Below are 22,194 nucleotides of genomic sequence, written 5' to 3' on the forward strand. Positions count from 1 at the left end.
AAGTGTACCATGAGGAGAAATCTTGGACCTTGTTAAATCATGAGAGAGAGGAGAGTTTGATGTTGAGTTACCTTTAGTCTTTGTTATATAGTTATTTACTTTATGTTTGTTTGTAATTAGACTTTGACTCTTAGTAGGTTTCATAATGCAATATATGTAGTGAGACTAGACCACTATAGAACAACTGAATCCTATCGGGGCCTAGGATTTACCCTCCCCATGGATACTGACATGGTGCGAATTGGGGAAATAGAGATACCACAAAGTGACTATTTTCGATACTTGGGGTCAATCATAAATAAACCAGGTGACATAGAGGATGATGTTTCGCAGAGAATTACAGTGGGATGGATAAAGTGGAGAGGTGCGCCCGGAGTGCTGTGTGACTGACGTATCCCTTTAAAGCTTAAAGTAAAGTTTATAGGACTGTCATATGAACAACTATGTTGTATGGGGCTGAATGTTGGGCAGTTAAGAAGTGTCATATTGAGAAGCTATGTGTAGCAGAGATGAGGATGTTAAGATGGATGTGCGGAAAAACTAGGAAGGATAAAATAAGGAATGAGCGGATTAGGACTGACTTAGGAGTTGCCCTGATCAATGACAAGCTCCGAGAGAGTCGTTTGAGGTGGTATGATCATGTTCAATGGAGACCTAGAAATGCCCCAGTAAGGAGGAGTGATATGATCCTTATTGAAGGAGCTAAAAGAACGAGGGGCAGGCCTAAAATGACCATAGGAGAAGTATTGAGGATGGACATGCATAGTCTAGGTCTTGCACCAAGTATGACTTCGGATAGAGCCTATTGGAGGGCAATGATCCATGTAGCAGACCCCATTTAGCTGAGATTCTCCTGACTTACTTGACCGTGCCTTATTCCTCTTACTTTTATCTCGCTTTCTTTCTTTCTTTCTTCCTTTTTCTTTTTAGTTTCCATCTTTCATTTGTCATTTCCCATTTTGCATTCCTCATCTCATTTCCAATCCCTCTTTTCTCCATCTCCTCATTACCCCTTTTTTCTTTTCTATTTAGTCTTCCTTTTTCTTGTTTTAGCTGAGATTCTCCTGACTTACTTGACCGTGCCTTATTCCTCTTACTTTTATCTCGCTTTCTTTCTTTCTTTCTTCCTTTTTCTTTTTAGTTTCCATCTTTCATTTGTCATTTCCCATTTTGCATTCCTCATCTCATTTCCAATCCCTCTTTTCTCCATCTCCTCATTACCCCTTTTTTCTTTTCTATTTAGTCTTCCTTTTTCTTGTTTGTTTTGGATCCATGTAGCCGACCCCATTAAGTTGGGATATGGCTGTGTTTTGTGTGTGTTTGTCTCTCTCTCAGTTCTCTTCTTCTTCACAGGTCTTGGTTGTTAAGATCAAGTGTTGTCCATAGTTGTCACAACGTCTAGGCAACCCAAGGTGTTAGACGCAAGATGAAAACAACAAGGTGACCAAAGCGTACGAGGCGCCCGCCTAGGCGACCAAGTCGCTTGGACGCCTAGGCGACACATTGACAATTGAGGTTTTGTTATCAGAGTTATGAAGAAGGAAAAGAGAAAAAAAAAGGCCATGAAATCCTAGTTGAAACGGAATGAAAAGTTGGGTCTGAGTTACCTCTCTCGGCTTTGGATTTGTGCTATTCCTCTTCGCCTCCTATTTCTTCTTCTTGCTATTGTTTCTTTGTCCCTTTAAAGGGTACTCTGTTTTAGCGACTGCAAGGACCCCTAAAAAGAGAGTTTCAACCTGGAATTCTGGGGTTCAGTTCCTTTCCTAGGGGCTGATCCTAGCCATACACTCTTGTCCCAAACAACTCAGCCATTTATGAGAATTAGTCCTCCAGATCTGATTCTTAGATTGTTGGAACCGCTTCCTCTAAAAGGCCAACATTGTAGGAAAGGGAGGAAACAATATGTATATCATTCAGGAGCTCTAACACGGCGGACTATCCAAAGGGGGATACAGGTGGATAAATAATTTCAACACCTGTCCGCTCCTAGAGGGACTCTATACCGTGACCCCTGCCTGCTCTGATACCATGTTGAAACCGCTTCCTCTAAAAGGCCAACCTTGTAGGAAAGGGAGGAAACAATATGTGTATCATACAGGAGCTCTAACACGGCGGAATATCCAAAGGGGGACACGGGTGGATAAATAATTTCAACGAAGATTATCACATGGTCTGATTTCAGAGGTTCTTTCCAATTCTTCTGCTTGCTGTTTCTAACCACCCTTGTTTGGGTTATAGAGATCTGTGGGGTATGAAGTTTTGTTCTAAACACTCAGGTCGATTGGGTTTAAATCGAGTGGTTCTCTCATCTGTAACCTAAGGAACTCACTTCTGGTTGCTGGTGTCGTGAGGTTGAAGACGACCTCAATGACATAGCAATCCCCTCCCCTTTTATTTCTTCTTTCCGTTAGTATCCTTACCTTTATTCTTAATTGTGCCTTACCCTTTATTTTTTTTGGTTATTGCCTAGTCTGACCTTGATCACTAAATACTATTTCCTCTCTTGTCCATTCCCCATTTAGCTACCAAGTTGGCCCTAAATATTCTTGTTTATTACAAGTTTTCCATTCCCTTCTAGTACTTGGACTTTTGTTGAATTGCCAGCTGTTGGATCAACTCAATGTTTTGGGGATTATTGTTATTGTCTGCAAGGAGCATTTGACCAGAATTTGGGAGACATCCGGCCCTCTGGTTTTGGATTATTTATTTATTTATTACTATTCTGCCTTGTTTGTGTCCTACGTTGAAGTTCTTTATCTACTTTGATCTGATCTGTTATTGCTAGTGATGCTATTGCGGCTGCTATTGATTATTAGATAAAATTTATTGTTATTTCGCGATGCTGGTTATTGCTGCTATATGATGATGGGTTATCTTTTGGTGTTCTTCCCTGCATTATTTGTCCATGTGTACTGCTACACGTGAGGGGGAGATTGGAGTTATATTATTATTATTATTATTACCAGTTCGTGTCATCTGCTCTAATCATAAGCAACATATTTTCTTACGGAGATGGTTACTTGTGGTTCCCAGCAACCTAATGCTGTGTTATGTGGTTCCCGGGAACCTTATGCTGTTATTGTGGTTCGAAGTTACTTTATGCTATTATCAGTGGTTTGCAACAACCTATGCTGCACTTTTATTGGTTCGCAGCAACCTATGCTGCACTTTTACAAGTGGTTCGCAATGACCTATACTGCACTTTTATCTGTCTTCTTTGTGAAGATTACTACTTGTCTTCCTTGAGAATAGCTAATGATGTTGCTGTAGTTGCTATGATATTTTGGCTTGTGGTTGGTATTCTCTACCGCTTATTTTTCTTATTTCTGTCTGGATTTATTTGACACAGATTTTTCTCTATTGCTGTTCTGATGGCTAATGTGCTTATGATTGTATTGCGACTAGAAGGTGGTGTTGCTGACTACTAGCTTCTACATTGGTTATCTGTTCAAGACTGGTTCTACTGTTAATATCTATTCTTCTTGTTCTAAGCTGGAGCCTTTGATATATATGCTCCAGCTTGGGATGGGGGGGGGGGGGGGAGGGGAGTGTTAAAAGTGTACCTTGAGGAGAAGTTTTGGACCTCGTTAAATTGTGAGAGAGAGGGGAGTTTGATGTTGAGTTACCTTTAGTGTTTGTTATTTAGTTATTTACTTTATCTTTATTTATAATTAGATTTTGACTCTTAGGATGTTTCCTACTAAGGGTAGGCTTCATAATGCAATATATGTAGTGAGACTAGACCATGCTAGAACAACTGAATCCTATCATGGCCTAGGATTTACTCTCCCCTTTTCTCCCGTTGTATCTCTCTCTCTCTCAGTTCTCTTCTTCTTCTTCACAGGTCGTGGTTGTTAAGATCATGTTCTGTTACATGATACTTTCTTCACCATGAAAATTCATGGTCAACATTATATTCTATGTTCATATGTAGTATTTATTATGTTGGTTTTCTTTTTCTGCAGGGGCAATCACCTGGCTTGATTCTGTTACCAATCTTCCTTTAAAGGTAATGCAACATTGTGTTCACTGTAAGACAACTCATAGATCAGCAAATCTACAACTGCTGCTTTATACCCTAGTTTGAGTTTGGGTATTCATTTTAAGAGTGACAATATATCACTTAAGATAATGTGAAAAACAGTTGACTTGTTTTTTTTCCTTTTCAATCTTCTCGCTTCCAAATATTTCTTTTCCTTGAGTACCTGTAACCATGGACCCTTGGAGTTGCTTGTCTGCTTGATTTACCAGCCTCCAATAAACGAGTCTTTTCCTCTACTCCTGGGCTAGAAAAGCTTGTGTGCACTGTAAGAGAACTCATAGATCAGCAAATCTACAACTGCTGCTTTATACCCTAGTTTGAGTTTGGGTATTCATTTTAAGAGTGACAATATATCACTTAAGATAATGTGAAAAACAGTTGACTTGTTTTTTTTCCTTTTCAATCTTCTCGCTTCCAAATATTTCTTTTCCTCGAGTACCTGTAACCATGGACCCTTGGAGTTGCTTGTCTGCTTGATTTACCAGCCTCCAATAAACGAGTCTTTTCCTCTACTCCTGGGCTAGAAAAGCTTGTGTGGCCCTCTTGGAACAATTTAGCTTCCTCGTCTACTGACTGTTCATAATACTGCAAAGAACAATTATCTTATTTCTTTAATTGGAGTTGGCATGCCTTACATGATTAGAGCTGTCTAGCTTACACAATTTCATTCTGTGTGTGGTTTAAAAATAATATGTAAACAAAACTGTGATTCTGCAAATTCTGGTTTCTCAAAGGGAAGAAGAGAACAAGAGGAATAAATTGGAAAAGGGAAGGAAGGAATAGGTTTGAAAAGGAAAGGAAGTCATGTATATGTCATAATATGATCCTCACTGGTTCAGCAAGTGATAAAATAAAATTTTGCCGATATGTTTAAAATGTTTTTGGCTAAATTAAGTACATGTATTTTATTATGAATTTATACCCTTCACTATCCTCTCTTCCTTAAGCATAACCTTGGGTTTTAGGTTATCCAAAAAGACCAAAACTGGCTTCAGCCTAGAGCGTTGGGAATGTGTTAGCTTGATATTGTGAGATCAAATACTTCCAAACACTCAAAACAATTCTTAGCTCTACATTCTGATGAACAAGTTGCAATCTACTTCAATCTAGATTAGGTCATTTTTGGAGGTTAATAGGCTATAGTTTAAAATCTATTTCATTGTGAAACTGAATTTTCTAAACCAGGCAATGATTGTTAGGCGGTCAGTCTACATTAAAAGATAGATGTCTAGCATGTTTTTAATGGTGTTAACAAATTTAACTAATTTCAAGACCTACTGTTATTTTCTATTTCTATTTAAAATTTGGTTGGATGTTGGTAGAAACTATTTGTACTACTATTCCTATTTTTAGGTTGTCAGTTATCACGGGATGTTTTTTATTCTACTTCTCTGAAAAGTTCTTTGCATACTTGCAGACTGAAAGATCCTTTATTTGTGCGGACACGGGTGCATTGGTCCAAGAGCCCACAAAACGTTTTCAATCCTATAAAAAGTTAGTGTTCTTTTCCCCTCACTATTACTTCCTATTGTTATGTCTCCAGTTTTGTTTCTGGAAACTTGGTTTGCTCCATGCATCTGGTAAATTTTTATTTTTGATGTACTTTTTTCAGTTAATGGGAGACTGTTGTATGCTGGAAGTTGATTAATTGAATGATATATACTCTCTCCAGCATTGTTGGAAAACCAGGTTTTGACTCGGGCGAGTCACACGAGTCTAGTGAAATCTGGTCAAGACTTGCCCAGGCTTGATAAGTGACCAGACTTGGTTGAGTCTGTCCATTTTTTTTGTTACTTGGATTCCCCCCCCCCCCCCCCCCCCTCCACGCCACCCCACAAATCAACTGAAATTCGCTGAGTTTTGTTCTTTTTATTGGATTTACCATTTCTTATCCCATAGACCATATCACCAAAACCATGGTCTATTATCAAGCTATATCAAAGGGACTCTTCCCCAACGGCCCAAAACCAAAACAGTTTTGAATTCAGCCCCTCTTCCCATTTTTCCGTCTTCCCCCAATATCTCCTATCCGACAGGGTTTAAAGTATCGGACCATATTGTATTGTATCGGTCGGTATCGATACAAGACAGTTTGATACGATACTTATTTTTAAAAAATTGTGTGTATCGACCGATATAGTTTGACAAGGGACCGATATGATGTGATACGATCTGATATGGGACCGATACAGTCCGATACGGGAGCGACACAGATTGATACGGTCCGATACAAGTAAGATACCCCTCCTTTAAACCTGCGACACAGAAACCGTGAGTGAGATATGAAACTGAGAGCAACCAAAGGACTTGGAAAGTTGAATTTCTCTTCGATATGAGTTAGAGGAAACCATCAAACATAAAAAAAAAGACGACTCTAATCTTCACCATTTCAACAAATTTGGGGGATTTTCAGTGTTCAAATCATGGATCGAAATAGATTTGTTGGAAAAAGTGTTAAAAGTTGCAAATCTTTTTTTTTTTTCTGTGCTCAAATGACTTTTTTTTCCTTGTCTTTTTTTTTTTTTTGTGGGTGTTATGCATCGCTAGATTAGATAAAAACAACTCAAATCCTTGCATCAAGCTGATATATATATCCTTTCTGTTTTTTGAATCGGGTCCACTCAAAAAACAAACATCGAACTTAGTGCACAATCACTGAATGTCTCAGTGGTGGTTCTTTGTTCTGTAGTTACTGAGCTCTTGTTATAACTGACGGGCTAAGGCCTCTTTCTAGCTCTTGCTTGCGCATTTGGGCTCTATTTCATTCTTTTTCAAAGAACTCCTCCCCTGGCTACTACTCAAATTCATTCCTCCCGGTAAGTGAAGCTCCCTCCACCCGCCACGCCACCCTTCGGTCAACTCAGCAGATCAATCCAAACAGTTCAAGGACGGGAGGTAAACCCCAGACCCTCGCTATTTACCCCAACAGTATACCCAAACAGAGGTTCCTATCCATACGGACCGTACAGGAACCTCCTTCGGGCCCATGCACGACAGGGACTAGACTATCTGGGGGTAGGAACACGTAGTAGCTAGTCTCAGACTTTTTGAGCCAAAAATGAGGCTTTCCACTCACTTCCTTTCGTAAAAGCCAACCCCGAAAAGAATCACTTTATACCACTTTGTACACTTAGTTTAGGCAACTTCTTTAAACGTGCCAAGCTGAAAGGCAAAGACGGCTCGACTCAAGCCCGTATTGCCAGCTTCAAATTACATGTACCCTGAAAGGTCAAAAAAGAGTGCCTCCCTCCATACTAAACCGAGAGACCGGACCCTTGGGGCTATAGTTTCCTTGAGGCATGGTTTGAGCCCTAGTGCGGAGCTTGGTAGTAGTCTGACTTCAGGAATAAAATGGTAGGAAAACTGCCAGGAAAGCGCCAAGCAAGTAAAGCACTCAGCTAAAAGCATGACAGCAATCCCAGCAGGCATTCAAGCATGTTGTCCCTCGCCTGTTGGAAGCAGAGCTCGGGGTTCCTTCACTAGCTGACAGTTTTTCCGCTGACAGGCATTCATATGTTCCTTCACTAGCTATATATATATATAGCATAATAAAGTGATTTATGCTTCAAAACTGTATTTTATGTGTATCAGCCTCCAGTCTATACAACTCCACCCCTCCCAGCACCGGTGATGAAATCTCTCTCTCTCTGATCTCTATCTATTTCTCTCCCTCCTCCCACTTGAGTTCAACCTTCATGAACCGACAAAGAAAGAAAAGCAGAAAAAACCCTGGGAAGTCATCCATAGCTGAGCTTCTGAAATCATTTCTTAACTTGTTTGCTACTTTGATTCCATGCCTCTGCTTTTTGTCGTTTCTTCCATGGTCGAAGCATACCTCAAACTTCGACTCTTCAAACCTTCAAGATATTTCCGTAAACTTCCGTTCAAGCTTCTCGAGGACGTCAATTTATTGGAATACGTGTATCTGCCCTTCTTTTGTACTTAAGAAGATACTTAGGTAACTGGTGACGGTAGCAGCTTGGTCGAGAGTCAGTGGAGATCAGCTGATTATGTTTCGCCAGTTTTGGCTCCCTTTCAGCTGGCCGAACCCATGGATCTCTGGATTCAAGATGCCAAAGACACAAGCCTTTCATTGCTGGTGGGTTCCCAATTTTTTTGTACTCTGAATCCCGAATCCCTTCGTATTCCGATTTCTAATGCCAATGGAACTCTTCTAGGACCTGAAATTCTTTGCTGTTTGAGCTTAACCACAATAACCCCCTCTCTGTATCTTCCTCTGTTCTCTCTGACCTCTTCACCATTCTTCACTATACGGAGGAGCTACTGCCTTCACCGCTGCTCCCTCAATACTCCACCCTCACGGACACGTGGATTAACTGGAGTAACCCTCAGCCTCAGCATCAGTTGACGGCGGCGGCCATGAAAAAAGATTCCGGCTCAGGCTGGTGCAGTTGTTGATGATACAAAGATACATAATCTAGAGATAATTAGAATAAAACTTGAAATAAAAAAAACCCGACTCACCCTTTCCAGGTTTTATTCCCCCGAGTCACCAGGTTTTGAGGAGGGCAGGTCAAGTCAGAAAACATGGTTTTCCAACAATGCTCTCTAGTGCAAATTCATATGTTCTTTTCCATCAAAAAGAGAAAAGAAAAAAAAAAAAACTTCCTTTGGAGTAGTTTGTCTCCTTACATTCAGGCCATCTCTTCTTTCAACATGAATACATTTCATGAAGATAACTGGTCGTTTTCTTATTTAAAATTGCCTCAGAACCTACAGAAGGTGACACCTTTATCATAATAAGCATTTTATGTTTGGTAACTTATCTAACATACAAAGTTGTGTAGATGTCCAAAGATTTTGTTGGGTTATCCAAAAAGAATGGAGTTTATCCATTGACAAAGAAAATCAGGGGAGGCTAGAGATGTGGACTGATTAGATTTTGAAACAAATTGGGGGTCTAAAATTTGGGAAATGTTATTTTTCTAATGAACCATGGTGTATATCACATTATTCTATTTTCAGGCTCTAACCTTATGTCTAGGTTTTTGTTTATGTCACTAGAATTTTTTTTTTGTTGTTATTAAAAAGATAAAATAAAAAATAAAAAGAAAATAAGAGGGCATCAAAGCAAGCATACCAAGGGTAATGGTAGTGTGTATTTGGGGCTGGTTTGTGTTCTGTGTTTATAAAAAATGAGAGGGGTTGCTTGTTTTTTTGGGTGAATAAAAATTCATTACCAAAGAGAGAAAACAAGAAGCCCCCAGAATTCAGGGGGAGAAAAGAAAAGAAGAGAACAACCTACAATACATAGGGCTAACCGATCCCCTAGGAGGAAGGGGAGAGAAGAGAAGAAGGGAGACCCCAGGAAGCAACAATGAACCTGTTCCTTGGGGAGTTCACACAAAGGGGGGAGGGGGGAGGGGGAAGGGGAGAAGGATTTGGAGCTGACATCCAAAGAGATGGAATCCCAAATCTGTCTGAAAGACGTAGAGTTGGTTGTCCATCTCCTAATGTTGCGCTCATCCAAATATGCGAAATAGTAGCCCCAAAAGCCAACAAGCCAATTCTATCACATTGTGAGTTACCTCCAAATGATTAGATGATTCACTTCCACTCTCTCTGACAAGGTAGAATCCTTTTTTTTCTAGGCGTGCATTTGATGAGGATTCCAAACCTAGTAGTAACCGAAAAACGGCATTCAAAGAACAAATGATCAATAGATTCCAAGCCGTTCCAACAGAGGCAGCAAGCTGGAGAGACACTTAGATGCCGGTGAATGAGGAAAGACTGCGTTGGGAGACAGTTTGTAAGAGTACGCCAAACACAAAAGCTATGTCTTGGAATATGCCCTTTGAACCAAACAGCCTTGAACCAAGTAGTAGAAGGACCTCTAGATCTTATGAGATTCCAAGCTGATTAGGAGCTGAAAATACCGGAAGCTGAAGGAGTCCAAGAAACCAAGTCTCCAGATCTCGATGCCCTTCTGATCAAAGGAGGGAGAGAATTCCAAATAAATGCAAGCTGAGGGGAAGGAGGAGGAGCCCAAGATCTGGATGAGATGATGTCTGCAATTGAGGAAAGTCTATGATGACCAGCCCTACAAATATTCCTTAAGCTCACTAAGGGAAGGAGGATGCCCAAGGGATGCCAATGATCAAGCCAAAGTCTGGTAGAGGATCCATCAGCAATCTTTGTAGTAACAGCCCCAAGGGCTAAGTTTCTACATTTGAGGATGTTTTTCCAGACCCAAGAAGCATCCGGAGCGCTGGATACGGTCCAAATTGAATCTCTTTGAGGGGTTGCTTTATAGTACTTTGTGGATCAATACTTTTTTCTGCAGCATCTTGAGTGTACAGGCTGCTCTGTTTTGTGATTTATCAATAACACACTTTCTCACTTTTTCTCAAAAAGGGGGAAAAAATCAAAGCATACCATGGGGTACATCACATTTATTGTATTATGGACCTGTTTCCCTAATATCTACATTTTTGTTTATACCACTGGAATTTTTTTCCATTGCTATAGATCAACAAGATCAAAAACGAGGAAAAAAAAAAAGTGAAAGGGTATCAAAGCAATTCTAGTGTTGTTGGCTTCTTGTTTATTTATTTGTTATTGTCTTGATCTAGAAGCTGATCTATACAAAACTAGGATATTTATTTTTATAATAATACTTGAATTTTTTGTTTATTATCGACTTTTTATTTCAGTGAGAATGTTAGCTTTTCCATGGAGGAACTATCTGAAATAAAAAGGGTTTCAACTGGACATCTTCGTCTTTTGGGATTCAAGCCATTAAGTTGCTTGAAAGATTATGATAATCTGAGGCCATCAACATTTCTTTTTCCTAGTGATGAGGTGGGCTATTTTCTAAGCTTTTGCTATCATGACTCAACTCTTCTGTTTTTAGCTTAGCATCTGAAGTTGATTTGGTAGCTGATTAATATTAAGATGATATTGTAAAATAATTTATCACTGAGGCTCTGTTTTATTAGTATAAAGTAATTATTTTACTAAAATGCAATACAAAAAGTTGTCAAACCAATTCCTTGTTTAAATACAGGATGTTGTTTTCCCAATAAAGTGACAGTGTCTTGACCATTGAAACACTTGGCACCATGGTGGAGTCCGCCCCCATCATATGGTTGGATTATTTCCCTTACTCAACTTTCCTAAATATATATGCTTCCTTGTCATGTCCACCAATATATATATACACACACATAACGACAACAAACTCAGCGTTATCCCAACTTAATGGGGTCGGCTACATAGATCCAAACAAAACAAAGTAGGGAAAACAGAGGTAAAAAAAGAAACAAGTCTACTAAATGGAAAGAGGATAGAGGACAGCCCAGTAAGTCAGGAAAATCTCAGCTAAATGGAGTCTGCTACATGGATCCTAGCCTTCCAATTGGTTTTATCCGGGGTCATACTTGGTACAAGCCCTAGACTATGCAAGTCCTTCCTCACAACTTCTCCTATGGTCATTTTAGGCCTGCCCTTAGCTCATTTAGCTCCTTCAATCACGATCATATCACTCCTCCTTAGTGGGGCGTCCCTAGGTCTTCGTTGAATGTGGCCATACCACCTCAAACGACTCTCTCGAAGCTTGTCATTGACTGGGGCAATTCCCAAGTCAGCTCTAATATGCTCATTCCTTACTTTATCCTTCCTAGACTTTCCGCCACATCCATCTTAACATCCTCATCTGTGCTACACAAAGTTCTCAATATGACACTTCTTAACTACCGAGCATTCTGCCCCATACATCATAGCCGGTCCATACAACAGTCCCAGAAAACATATTTTTTTTTTTTTTCCCTTTTGTTTTTTGTTTTTTAAATCCGAATATTACCTGGGACCCGGGCCAGCCCCTAGAATTTTATTAAAAAACCAATCAATGAATAAAGAATACAAAAGGGGGGGGGGAGATACCACCTTACCCCAACCCATAGGAGCAGAACTCTCACCTCAACTTTGAACCCGACCCATACAAATCAATAAACCAGCAAAACAGAACCTACTTCCTTAGAACTGGCAATCCTGCCCTGTCTTCCCGAAGTATATGCTGCAAATCCGCAGGCAGCTGGTTGCCAACATGGTAACTGATGGAAGAACCAGTATCACAGGCTAGGTTGGCCATCCAATCTGCCACCCTGTTACTCCCCCTATAAGCAAAGGTAACCATGGCCGGAGTAGAATTAATTAAGGCCAAAACTTCCTGAAAGTAATACCATCCTCTCCAGAGATTACACCTCTTACGGTTAACCATTCTAACAGTGGAAGCAGAGTCAGAATTAACCACAACATCAGCAAGACCCAAATCAAGACGCAACTTCAACCCATCTCTCAAGGTCCTCAATTCAGCCAATGAATTAGTGCAATCACCATAGAGAATTGAGAAGGCTGCCAAAGCAACACCCTCCTTGTCGCTGATGACCCCTCCACCCCCACCAACCCCAGGGTTGCCACTACAAGCACCATCTAGATTAAGCTTCACCGAGACGTACGGTGGGCACCAAAAAACAGGAATAGGGCATTGCATCCGGGCCGGAGGAGCTGATAGGCCCAGAACCTGCAGAATTAAGCCATCTCTATGGGAAGTTGCTCGCCTAACCTTGGAAGGCTACGAAAGGCCTCTCACCCATAACTTCAAGCAATCAATTATAGCCATGGTATAAAATCTCGCGAAATATCGGCGATATATCGCCATATTTCGTGAATCTCGATATGTCCGAGATACGAAACACTTCCGAAACATAAAAATACAATATCTCGTCGATATATCATGATATATCGACGATATATCGTGAGACCCACGATATATCGCGAGATCTCACGAATATCGCGAGATATTGTAAAAGTGACAAATAGTGTCACATTAAGAGCCTTATAATTCCATATTTCGCAGCTCTTGGTCGATATTTCGACCGAGAGCTGCTGAAATTCAAATTTTCTCTCTTCTTCCTCCCTTCCAAGCCTCATCCAAGCATTGTTGAAGCTCCTTGTCGCCGGGAAGACGTCGGAGGTCATCTAAGCTCATCATCCAAGCCTATTTTCATTATTTAAGGTAAATTCTATTTCTCTAAAACTATTTTTTTAAAAAATTTTGTACAAATGTTATTGGATGTTGATGATATTAATATATGTTAGACACCGGAGGCCGATCTCTGACCTCACGGTGTCAAATTTTTTCCCATATGTATTTTTTATTTTTTTCTGGTTTTAAAAATTCATTTTCCTACAACTAAAATAGGAAATAATTAGGGGTAATATGACTTAGATGGTAATGAATTAAATATATGTTAGACACCAATGGCCGATCTACGGCTTCACAGTGTCGGATTTATTTTTCTGCTCTTAAATAATTCTTTTAATTTTTGAAAATTAAAAAAAATATATAAAAAATTAAAAAAACAGAAATAAATAAGGAAAAATATGAGTTTTAAGTTTAAAAAATAATGAAAAAATATGAAAGTTATTTCTATATGTTTTGAGATGCATTACATGTATATTATGTTTACTAATTTTTGGTTTTGTTGTGTTAGGTCAATACTTATATTAACATTATATATAAAAAATTGGTTTTAATTATGTGAAAAATATAAGGGTTAGGGGAAAAATATTAAATAACTATACAAGTGTATTAGTAATCTAAAAGTGTCAATTGAAGTGCATCTACATTAAGTTTTTTAATTATTTGTGTTACTTACATTGCGAGTAAACAAGTATCATTATGGCGGATCGTGATAGACAACGTGCGAAGGGCAAGCAAAAGGGGGAAAGTAGTCAACAAAGGGGCGGAGGGAACAAAGAGAACAGAGAGGAACAAGAGAGACCAGCCAGCAAGATAGGGTGACATTGCATGGTTACGTGGTACTCCCATTGATGGGGATAAGAGAAAATCTATATAACTATTGTACATGCAATTTATGGGAGGTGGGTCAGTGAGACTTAAACAACATCATGGAGGATCTAAAGATGTTGTAGGTTGTCATATGGTCCCTACTGAAGTAGCCAGGGAGATTGGTGATAGTTTGAGAGGAAGAAAGAAGAGGAAGACTGATAAGCAAAGGATAAGAGAACAACTTGAGGATACAGTGAGGAGTTCGATGGGAGGAGGAAGATGATACAATGATGATGATGATGATGATGATGACTCCTCCTCTGATGATGATGACATTTCAGTACCTAATGACATACAAACAGCAGAGGAGGCTACGGATTTTAGGCGGACTGTTTCAAGGAGCAGAGTAAGTTTTCAAGATGATCAGCAGAGACAAAGAGTAGGGGTAGTGGAGGAGCTGGCGATTCGGAGGTCCTAAAACTTTGAATCATTTTAAAAGATCACAAAGTGTGAGGGCAACCCCAACACTCTACCCATGCAGTACCACCATCAACATCCGATCCTAAATTGCATAAGAAGAAAGGAAGCGATCAACCCAGAATCAAAGGAGCATGGAAGGGGATGAAGGGATTGGTTAAAGAATCAATAGCTAAGTGGATGCTATACCATACCATCCCAAGAACATCGCACAAGGCCCCATTATGATACCATGATAGATACCATTGCGAGGTGGCCCAGGATTCAAGGGCCCCACCCCATATGAGGTAATGAATGTTTATCTACCTCAACAAAAGAGTGAGATTGATGAGTACATTAGTGAGATGAGGAATATGTGGGAGACATATGGGGTGACTATAATGGCGAGATGGATGGGTGGGCCTACAAGAAAGTCCATCATCAATTTCATGGTTTATTGTGATGGGAGGACAGTGTTCCTCAATCGTGGATGCATCCAAAGAGATAAAGGATGCAAAATATATTTCTGATTGTTAAAGGAAGTAGTGGAAAAAGATGTGGGTATTGAGAATGTTGTCCAGTTATAGCGACAATGGAAGTAACTAGTGGCGGTGAGAAGATGATGAACAATAGTAAGTACCGGCTCTTTCGGACTCCTTGTGCAGCCCATTGCATTGACTTAATGCTAAAAGATATGGGAAAGTTAAAGTTGGTGAAGCGTGGTTGAAAGTGCAAGACAAGTCACCAACTTTGTATACAACCACTCCTATGCACTCAATCTATTGAGGGAAAAATGTGGGGGTGACTTGGTTAGGCTTGGCATCACAAGATTTGCCACCAACTACATTGCTCTCAAAAGCATTGAGACAAAGAAGGCGCGAGAAGCGTGTTTGCTTCGAGGAGTGGTTTGAATGGAAGGGTTCCAAGATCGCAAATGGGAGGGAAGCACAAACAACGATGTCATCCGAGGACTTGGACCAAACTAAGCAAAGTGGTGAAAGTTTTAGAGCCGTAGTTAAAGTTCTACACGTTCTCGACTCCGCTCTGAAGGGCCCAACCATGCCAGTCCTATATCCTGCAATAGATTTGATGAAAGATAGTGTCTATAGTGTGGCTCCTCGCAGTGTCTTAGATATCATAAATGCTCGCTGGGAGAATCAACTTATGCATCCGCTGCATATGGCTGGTGAGTAAATTTGTTTTATGTTTACTAATTCATAGTATTATTATTTACTAATTACCTATGCATTTGACAATACCTCTATTCTATATGTCATATTTCAGCATACTACTTGAACCCTAAGATATCAATATAACAATAGGCTTGGGTTGGAAACTCAACTTATTGATCTTTGTGAAACAAGTAGTGAAGAAGTTGGAGCGGATGGTGCGCACAACAAGCAATTTGCAACAATGAAGTGAGTTCATTTGGAAACTCAACTTATTCATGCTTTCAAATAAGTAGTGAAGAAGTACTTACTAATTTTCACATGGGTGTAGATCAAGGTATTTAGGGATGCATTGGGAAGTTTTGAACCGAGGCTGCGATACAAGGCGAGCACGTGGTGATCTTGGTAATTCTTTTAAGTTTTAAATTACATATGTATTGAAATTTGAAAGTTGAAAGTTGAAACAACATTTGACACATGTCTTTTTGTTGTATACTTGTAATGCGTGAATGGTGGGTGTTGTATGGGAATCGGCTGAAAACTTAAGAAGAATAGCAATTAAAGTCCTCGCCCAAACATGTTTCGCATCCGGTTGTGAGAGGAACTGGAGTACCTTTGCACTCATTCACTCCAAGAGGCGCATGATTGGGGGCTCAACGTTTATCGACATGGTGTATGTGCACTACAACTCGAGGCTGAAACGCAACACATACGCATGGGACATGTGGGACGAGGGGCACCATTGATCTAGCCGACATCTTTCAAGTCGACTCGGCGATGAGGACCCTATTGTGGATTGGGTGAGGGATAGAGGTGAGCCAGTGTTGGATGAGGAGGGAGGTAGGCCGACCCATGATAGCTTCCGAGATTGGTGCCGATGTGGACGAGTATATGGCTAACGAGGGTCGATACATGCAGGAAGCCTCACCCATACCATTCCAGCCCACTGGTGGCAATGTTCGCGATGATGAAGACTGGTCTAAGTCCTCAATGATGATGATGATGATGGTGATGATGGTGATCTTGGTGGTGGTGATGGTGATCTTGGTGGTGGTAATCTTGGTGGTGGTGATGTTGGTGGTGGTGATCTTTGGTAAAGAATTTGACGACATGCGAGAGCGTTATGTGGTAGGCCAGGAGGCCCAGGATACGGCACTGTAGAGCCACTCCGATTCACCTGGAGAGACACAGTTTGATCATGCCACACAAGATACGGACCACGGAGCACGTGCCCCCGCATCCCCCTCGGGAGGCCCCCTACATACATACAACAGAAGCGTAGGGTCGACAAACACGATTGCAACTTGATCACATGGACATTGATAACCTATCTAGCTCTGTTGGTGGTTTGAGTATGGGTGATAGGGAGGGAGGACCGACTGGACATTGGCGTGCCCCATCTTTTGACGCACATGCCACTCCATTGGCATCGGATTATGGTGCATCACAACCTTACGGTGGATATGGATATGGATCATCATCATATGGGCAGTTTAGTGGGGTAGGGGACTATAACTACCAGTCCCAGTCCCAGGGACATACTGGATCATCTTTTGTAGATAACATCTTTGCATACCCTAGCGGACCTAGCTACCAACCTCACCAGCCATACATGCAGCCAATGCCATCGCCTCTTGCGCCGGCGCCAACATCATATCATAGTGGATCATCTTCTTCACGGACTGGATCGATTGGTAACCCTAGTTTATATCCTAGGATAGGTTACCTACAGTATGTTGATGATTCCATTTACGTGACACTTGTGGATGACTACACTCGTTTCTTCTCCGATTCTATACCGTGGTCCACATATGTTCTTCAAACGAGAGCAATGGGCGTCGACTCCGGCGAGGCATGAGTGGGATTGATCCAGGAGGCACGGCAGAACTACTATTAGCGAGTTTAGCACTTGTAATTTGTAACTTAAGTTGTGATTTCATTAATCTATGTGTATTTAACTATTTATACATTAGGGTCGGCGACCGTATGTCAATCAAGGGTGCAAGCCTAAAACACCAATTTGAATTCACATTTTTACAATTTTATGGTTTAAATGTGTTTATTAAGCTTAAATAAGGCTGTCCATGAAGTTTCAGGCCTAGATATGGCCAAATACCCCCCGAGATGGACCCCCGAAATATTGCAAAAAAAATGCAATATCTCGGGCATATTTCGCGATATCTCGGATATTTCGGATATCTCGGTAGGCCCGAGATACCGATATATCGCGAGATATAGTACTATGGCTCCCATGTGTTATTTTTCTTCAAGGCATCCATTTCTTCCATCATAGCTGCCTTCCACTTTCCGTCTGATAAAGCTTCCTGCAAATTGTTAAGAATACGAACAAAGGAAAGAGAGGAAACAAAGGCACGAAAGGATGGGGAAAGGGAATCATAAGAAACAACATGAGATATGGGATGCTGAGTGCAGTCTCGACACCTTTGCGAATAGCAATAGGTAAGTCGGGATCATTACCAGTGGAGAGCGGAGTTCTGGATCAGGTTGGCAATTGGATGGGTAACTGGAGCAACAGTTGATTGAACTGCTTATGTTTCCTTGCATAGGTCTTTACATTACTGGCATCAATCCTCCTCTGAAATTCACTAATAGTCCTCTGGATAGGAGTCTGGACCGGGGTAGCTTGCTCCCCCTGAATAGAAATGGTCTCCCCCTGTATAGGAACCTCTCCCCCTGACGCAGGGGGAGTACTAGGAGCAGGCAGAACTGGTTCAGACTCATGGTAAATAGACTGAAGTGGAGGTAGAGAGTCAATAGTCAGCACATCTTCACTAACACTCTCCCCCTGAAGAGGTGGGGACACATAATATGGAACATTTTCATGAAAGACAACATCCATGCTGACAAAAGTCCTGCGGGATGGAGGGTAGTAACATTTGTACCCCTTTTGGGTAGCAGAGTAACCCAAGAAAATGCAGCGGAGGCTACGTGGGTCAAGTTTACCAGGGGACCTTGTATCCCTAGCATAACAAATGCAGCCAAACACCTTAGGTGGGACTATAAAGGAAAAAGAGCCAAGTAATAGCTCAATAGGGGCTTTTGAAAGAAGAACCCGACTGGGCAGCCTATTAATTAAATAGGCTGCAGGAAGGACAACATCCCCCCAATAAAGGAAAGGGACATTGCGAGCAAACATAAGGGCCCTAGCCACCTCCAAGAGGTGGCGATTTTTTCTCTCAGCCACACCATTTTGGGCTGGAGTGACGACACAGCTGGTCTGATGGAGGATTCCATGTGCAGCAAGGTATTTTTGGAACTGACCTTCCATATACTCTTTCCCATTGTTACTCCTCAAAATTTGAAGAGTGGCATTAAACTGGATCTTAATCAGTTGATGAAAGTGTCGAAAACATAAAAAAAACTTCACTCTTTGTGTACATAAGGTATACCCAAGTGAACCTAGAATAGCAGTCAATGAAAGTGACATACCACCTATGGCCAGTCAGGGAAGCTTTCCTACTAGGCCCCACACATCAGTATGAACAATATATAATGAGGAAGAGGATCTTTTATTAGAAATAGGATAAGTTGAACGCTTCTGTTTAACCAAGACACAAGGCTCACAAAAAAATTCTTCCTTATTACAGTCTTTAACTAATGCTGGAAATAAATTTGATAAAATACCTAAGGGGGGATGGCCTAGTCTAGAGTGCCATTTGTGTAAATCAGAAGAGAAAGATGCCGAAGGTAAAGCCTGAGTAGGATCACCAACAAGCAGGTACAATCCACCATGCACTTTACCCAATCCAATCGTCTTCCCCGAGTCCAATTCCTGAAAAGCACAGTGAGTGGGAAAAAATGTCACTTTACAATTCAGGGATTTAGTGATACTGCTAATGGAAAGAAGGTTAGTTGTAAATTTGGGAATATGCAACACAGATGATAGTGTAAGGGAAGGAGAACAACCAATGGATCCTTTCCCTGAGATGGAGGAGAGGGACCCATCAGCAATTTTGACTTTATCCTTACTAGAGGCAGGAGAATATGTATTAAAAAGGCTAGAAGAACCTGTCATGTGATCAGTAGCACCGGAGTCTATGATCCATGGAGTGGATACTACTGATGCACAATGACCAGCAAAAGAAATACCTGTACGGGCAAAGAAGGAGCCTGAATTGGTAGCAGACGTAGTAGAGGCAGTTGATGTGTTCAATACACGACGCAAAGCCTGGAGTTCTTCCTGGGAGAAACCAATGTCAACAGTGGGAGTTGGAGCTACACTTTCAGTATGATTGGCTTTGCTTTTAGACTTAGCACGACCACGTTTGGCCTCAAAATCAGCTGGCTTCCTATGTAATTTCCAACACTGAGCCTTAGTGTGATATGGTTTGTAACAATGCTCACAGTTAACAGGCTCTTTGGTAGTAGTAGTGGAAGCAGCAACATTATCATAAGAAGCAACAGGAGTGGGACCAGCAGTCTGTAAGGCTGATCTCTCAACTTTAGGAGTCATCATCATGGCAGCCCTTCATGTCTCTTCACTGTGAACATAAGAAAAAGTTTCCTCTAAAGTGGGGAAAGGAAACCGTCCAAGGACTTGCACCCAAATAGGGTCATAGTCATCATTAAGGCCAGCTAGAAAATCATAGACACGGAATTGGTGTACATAGGTGTGGTAGGCAGTAATATCAGCAGTAGTAGTAGGCTGGAATCGAGCATAATGATCCAATTGCTGCCATAAACACTTGAGGGCAGCATAGTATTTAGTAATAGACATCTCCTTCTAAGTAGTGGTTTGGAGTGTCTTCCTGATTTCATAAACCTGAGCACCAATTCCTGATCGACCATAAGTTCCCTTGACAGCAGTCCATATCTGAGTAGCAGTGTCAAGGAGGAGATATTGATTGGATAGATCAGTGATCATAGAATTTAAAACAAATGACATCACCAAAGCATCGTTCGCAGCCGATTTAGTACGGGCAGCACCTTCTTCAGCTGGTTGTTTGGTGGTGCCAGTAAGATGGCTAGTGAATCCCCTACCAGCCATAGTCAAGGATAGTGATCTGGCCCAGATTAAATAATTCGTACCATCAAGCTTGATGGCAGCAGCATAGGGAAGGATGTCATTCCTAGTCTGACCATCCCCTCCAGAAGTAGCAGTAGTTGTCTCTGAATCTCCCATAGTTCAGGTAGAAACCGATCCACAAATTTGAACAAAAAAACAAATCTTCAAAACACTGAATCAGATCTGAAGTATGGGTTTTGACGTGGCAGCAATTGCAGCCGTCATAATAGGTTGAAACTTGGATCGAATGCCCTACAAGTGGTGGAGAATAAGCCTGCAAAAAATCAGAAAATTCTGATGATGCAATAAGAAACCCTAATAGGGCTGGTTACAGTATCGAGTGAAACCTTGGGTTTTGAAACTGTATGAGTTTCAGCCGGCAGAACAGGCTGAAACAAGGATCGAGTATCTCCCTTGTCGTGGAGAAGATTCCCTCCAAAAATTGGCCCCTATGGATGAGCCAATAAAAAGCCCTAAATTTTAAAAAAATTTAGGTATATCTGAATGAAGGTAATTGCAGGTTCGAATCAGATGTGGATTGGATTCAGATCTGCAATCTGAAATATGTAAGGTGTAGATCAGCAAGTGCAGGGATCAATCTCCAAAAGAAACAGAAATCCAGCTTGAATAATGTAGCAGCTTGATCTCGAAGGGTTGGAGGAAACCTGCGGCAGTTTCAGATCACACCAGTGTTTGTATAATCTTCAATGAGGTGTCATTGAGGGCAGCAGCTAATTCTTCATTGAATCACCTCAAAGATGCTGCCCTGAATGAAATAGAGAGTCCGAGAGAGTTGGAGAAGAAGGAAACCAGTAACCGAGAGAGTTGGAGAAGAAAACCAGAAAAAATCGAGGGGGAGGCTGCTCTTCAGATCAGAGATGGCTCTGATACCATGTAAACAGCTTTGATATGAATGCTTGAGTGATTAGAATCGATCACCCAATCCCCTTTATTTATAATAACTTGAAGTAAATCTGATCAAAGTACAAATAGGAATAATAACACCTCAGTCCTAGTCCTACTAGGAATTCCTAATACAACTAGGAATGCCAGAATAGGACTCGTCTGAGGGTAAAACAATAAAAATAAAAGAAAAGAAAAGAATCTAATCTGACTAGTACTACTCCTAACATGACTAGGACTAATCCTAATAAACTAGGACTAGTAGGACTAATCCTAATCAAACTAAGACTGCTTACCCCAATCGTGTAAGCAGCCTATTTCAACAGTATATGATGTGTAATTTTAGTCATTCTATGATGGATAATGACATGGTGCGAATTGGGGAAAGAGAGATATCGTAAAGCGACTATTTTAGATATCTGGATTAATCATAAATAAAGAACGTGACATAGAGGATTATGTTTCGTAGAAAATTAAAGTAGGATGGATGAAGTGGAGAAGTGCGTCTGGAGTCTTGTGTGACCTACATATTCCTTTAAAGCTTAAAGTAAAGTTCTCTGGGACTGCCCTTTCATTTATAATTTTTGATTATCAGTTAGAAGTCAAGAGGCTCTAGAGGCGTAGGTTAGCACCGAGAGGCTCTGGAGGCGCAGGTTAGCATTGACAGGCTCTGGAGGTGCAGGTTAGGGGTTTTTTGGTGGGGCCTAGGTTATGGCGATTCCTCCACCTGATCCCTACCAAGAGAGGGCTTTGGTTGGTGCTTCGCCAGCATCTTTTGCATCGA

The 22,194-nt window shown here is 41.0% G+C and overlaps 1 protein-coding gene across 2 annotated transcripts in view; it reads left to right on the forward strand.

Annotated features, from left to right (window-relative positions):
* Positions 1 to 22,194, forward strand: part of LOC122656722 (ATP-dependent DNA helicase 2 subunit KU70) — a 112,912-nt gene that overhangs the window by 50,560 nt on the left and 40,158 nt on the right. For both annotated transcript variants that reach the window (XM_043851341.1, XM_043851342.1), the window contains exons 10-12: positions 3,966 to 4,009; positions 5,460 to 5,536; positions 10,717 to 10,864. In XM_043851341.1, coding sequence (XP_043707276.1) covers positions 3,966 to 4,009; positions 5,460 to 5,536; positions 10,717 to 10,864 — 269 coding nt within the window. The remainder of the gene's footprint in view (positions 1 to 3,965; positions 4,010 to 5,459; positions 5,537 to 10,716; positions 10,865 to 22,194) is intronic.

The sequence above is a fragment of the Telopea speciosissima genome, chromosome 3 (assembly GCF_018873765.1).
Source record: "Telopea speciosissima isolate NSW1024214 ecotype Mountain lineage chromosome 3, Tspe_v1, whole genome shotgun sequence".
In the NCBI taxonomy this organism is placed as follows: Eukaryota; Viridiplantae; Streptophyta; class Magnoliopsida; order Proteales; family Proteaceae; genus Telopea; species Telopea speciosissima.